General features: G+C 35.2%; 1 protein-coding gene across 1 annotated transcript in view; it reads right to left on the bottom strand.

Moving 5' to 3' along the window:
- Window positions 1-1,087, bottom strand: part of LOC121313263 (zinc finger protein ZFPM2-like) — a 170,336-nt gene extending 169,249 nt beyond the window's left edge. Inside the window, exon 1 of the mRNA XM_041245621.1 lies at window positions 793-1,087. Coding sequence (XP_041101555.1) covers window positions 793-895 — 103 coding nt within the window. The 5' untranslated portion in view covers window positions 896-1,087. The remainder of the gene's footprint in view (window positions 1-792) is intronic.
- Window positions 1,088-2,296: the final 1,209 nt, after the last annotated feature.

The raw sequence follows: 2,296 nt of genomic DNA, 5'->3' as shown, positions 1-2,296 counted from the left end.
GGAAGGTTTTAGTTTCCATTTGGTTTCAAATAAGGGCAGCCCAAGTTCGATAGGTCTGTAAAGAGCAGAGAAAGTCAAATCTATGGAAACTAAGGAGGGCCGTGCCTGATCCATCTTTCCTGCTGCAGTGTTTAAATGTCAATTACAGTACAGTACAATTAGTACAACGTAGGATCCAACATTTGAAGCGAGCACGTATACAAGTGCCACAGCACTTCAATTTCAATGGTGTACGCTTAAAGAATAACTTGCCCGGTGCGAAAATGTGAATACCGTGATGTTTTATTATTATTATTATTATTATTATTATTATATTATTTATTATTATTATTATTATTATTATTATTCCACTGAAACCACTACTTGCCTACATCTAAATCAAATATTACAGCCTCATAATTGTATAGCAATGTTTTAAACCACACAGTGCCAGACTTCATTAGCATGTCTGGTTTAGATTCCTATTTTTAACAGGACCTTGAATCGAACTTTTTAGAAAGTAATCTAAAACTACAGAACAAACATTGAGCAGAAGTTCAACTGACAGCACAGTTTGCAAATTTTATCGAGTCAAATACCAGGAATAAACAATAAAAATAAAAATAATATTACAACGTAGGTACATTCTTGACAAAACCAAACACAAATATAATAATACAGTTCCGATGTAAAATCTGACATATTAATATTTGGTATTGCGGACCTAAAATAATCAATCCACAATCTTGTCAATAACTTTTCAACCCCCTTGACATCTTTTTAGTAGTAATATCGAAAAGCATTAAAACTTACGTTTGATCTGCCTTGGGTTGCTTTGCTTCCTTCGGGACATGCCTGCTCTGTGCTGGTCAGTGGTTCCAGGTGTAGCAGTACAGATCGATAGGTTTTTGTTCATCCAGGAGCCGATCAATGCCTGTGGTTTCCGATGAAAACTAAATAAAAAAAGGAAGGGCTGTAATCAGTCTATAATGCTCGCTCTCTCTCTCTCTCTCTCTCTCTCTCTCTCTCTCTCTCTCTCTCTCTCTCTCTCTCTCGCCCTCTCTCGCTCTTCTCGCCTGGTGTTCTCTGAGATGAAACTGCACAGAGCCGCGATCCACACGGACTGAATGGAAAGGTGAAAGCGTTTTGCGCTTTTGTTTGAAGATAAGGTTTGTTCCTCCCCGGTTGCCGTAGCCGGAGACATTGAGCGAGACTGGCCATGTGCTATTAAATAGTTTTCTATGTGATGTCTTGTCACTGACTGACCATAAGAAACCGTTGACTTGTTTGACATGTTGTAATGTTGTAGGCTCAATGGCATGAAGTGGTAAATTGAATAGCCCTAATGAACTGATCACTTGACAGAATGAACGTATTATTTTAATTTCCTTAATATAGGCTTCCAGCCCGATAATTTGCATTTTATTTGCTTTCCAGGATGAGTAAATTAATTGCTAAGACCTGTACAACAATATCCAAGTTGCTGCTTAAGTGACTTAATCATATTATGACGCCTAATGTTTGTTAAACTGTGCTCCCAGAAGTTTTAAAAGTACACAGATGGACATGCCTTTTAAAATAACAGCACATTAAAAAATGAAATAGCTTAACTCACCTCGTTTACAGTATTTGGAACAAAGGTGCGTTAGCCAGTATAATATGTTAAACTCTTATCTGTGCCCTATTTCAGTATACTGACAGGAAAATATAGCTAGAATTCTAGTTTGGAGTTCAAAATATGTTTTTATTTTTTTCAATTAAATGTGTTAAACTAATGTGCTGTATATCTAACATAATAAAACACAACTTGTATTAGTGCTAATGAAGAAATTACCAAAATACATTTAAATTCATATTTGATGACATATTGGTCAGATAACATTTGTAAACTTTTCTTACAGCGCACTGCACCATGTATCTGCAAAACATTGTACGACATTCCAAAAATAAACAAAGACGACTTTGTGTCTGACTGGAAATACATAATAAAAGTAATGTATTTAGCCAGTCATATTTGTAAAAAAATGTACACTTGTGGATATTCCATTTTCACCCCATATCGTTGATGTTATGATTGCATAGTGAGTAATACCTATATAGAACCAGTCACACGTTTTTAGTAAGCTCAAATAAGGCAACATTTGTTAAATTGACAGTATAAAAATGTAGTATATTAGCACTGTACCAACAGGACTTATAGTGTGGACCTGTAGGAACGCAATATTTATTTTACATTTTTTTTGCAAGTCGCAAGCTTCCACAGAGAGCATAAGTGAACTAAATAATGTTGATATGAATGTCAAACTTTTTTTTTTTT

This window comes from Polyodon spathula, chromosome 3 (genome assembly GCF_017654505.1).
Source record: "Polyodon spathula isolate WHYD16114869_AA chromosome 3, ASM1765450v1, whole genome shotgun sequence".
In the NCBI taxonomy this organism is placed as follows: domain Eukaryota; kingdom Metazoa; phylum Chordata; class Actinopteri; order Acipenseriformes; family Polyodontidae; genus Polyodon; species Polyodon spathula.
This window is presented reverse-complemented; position numbering and strand designations above follow the sequence as displayed.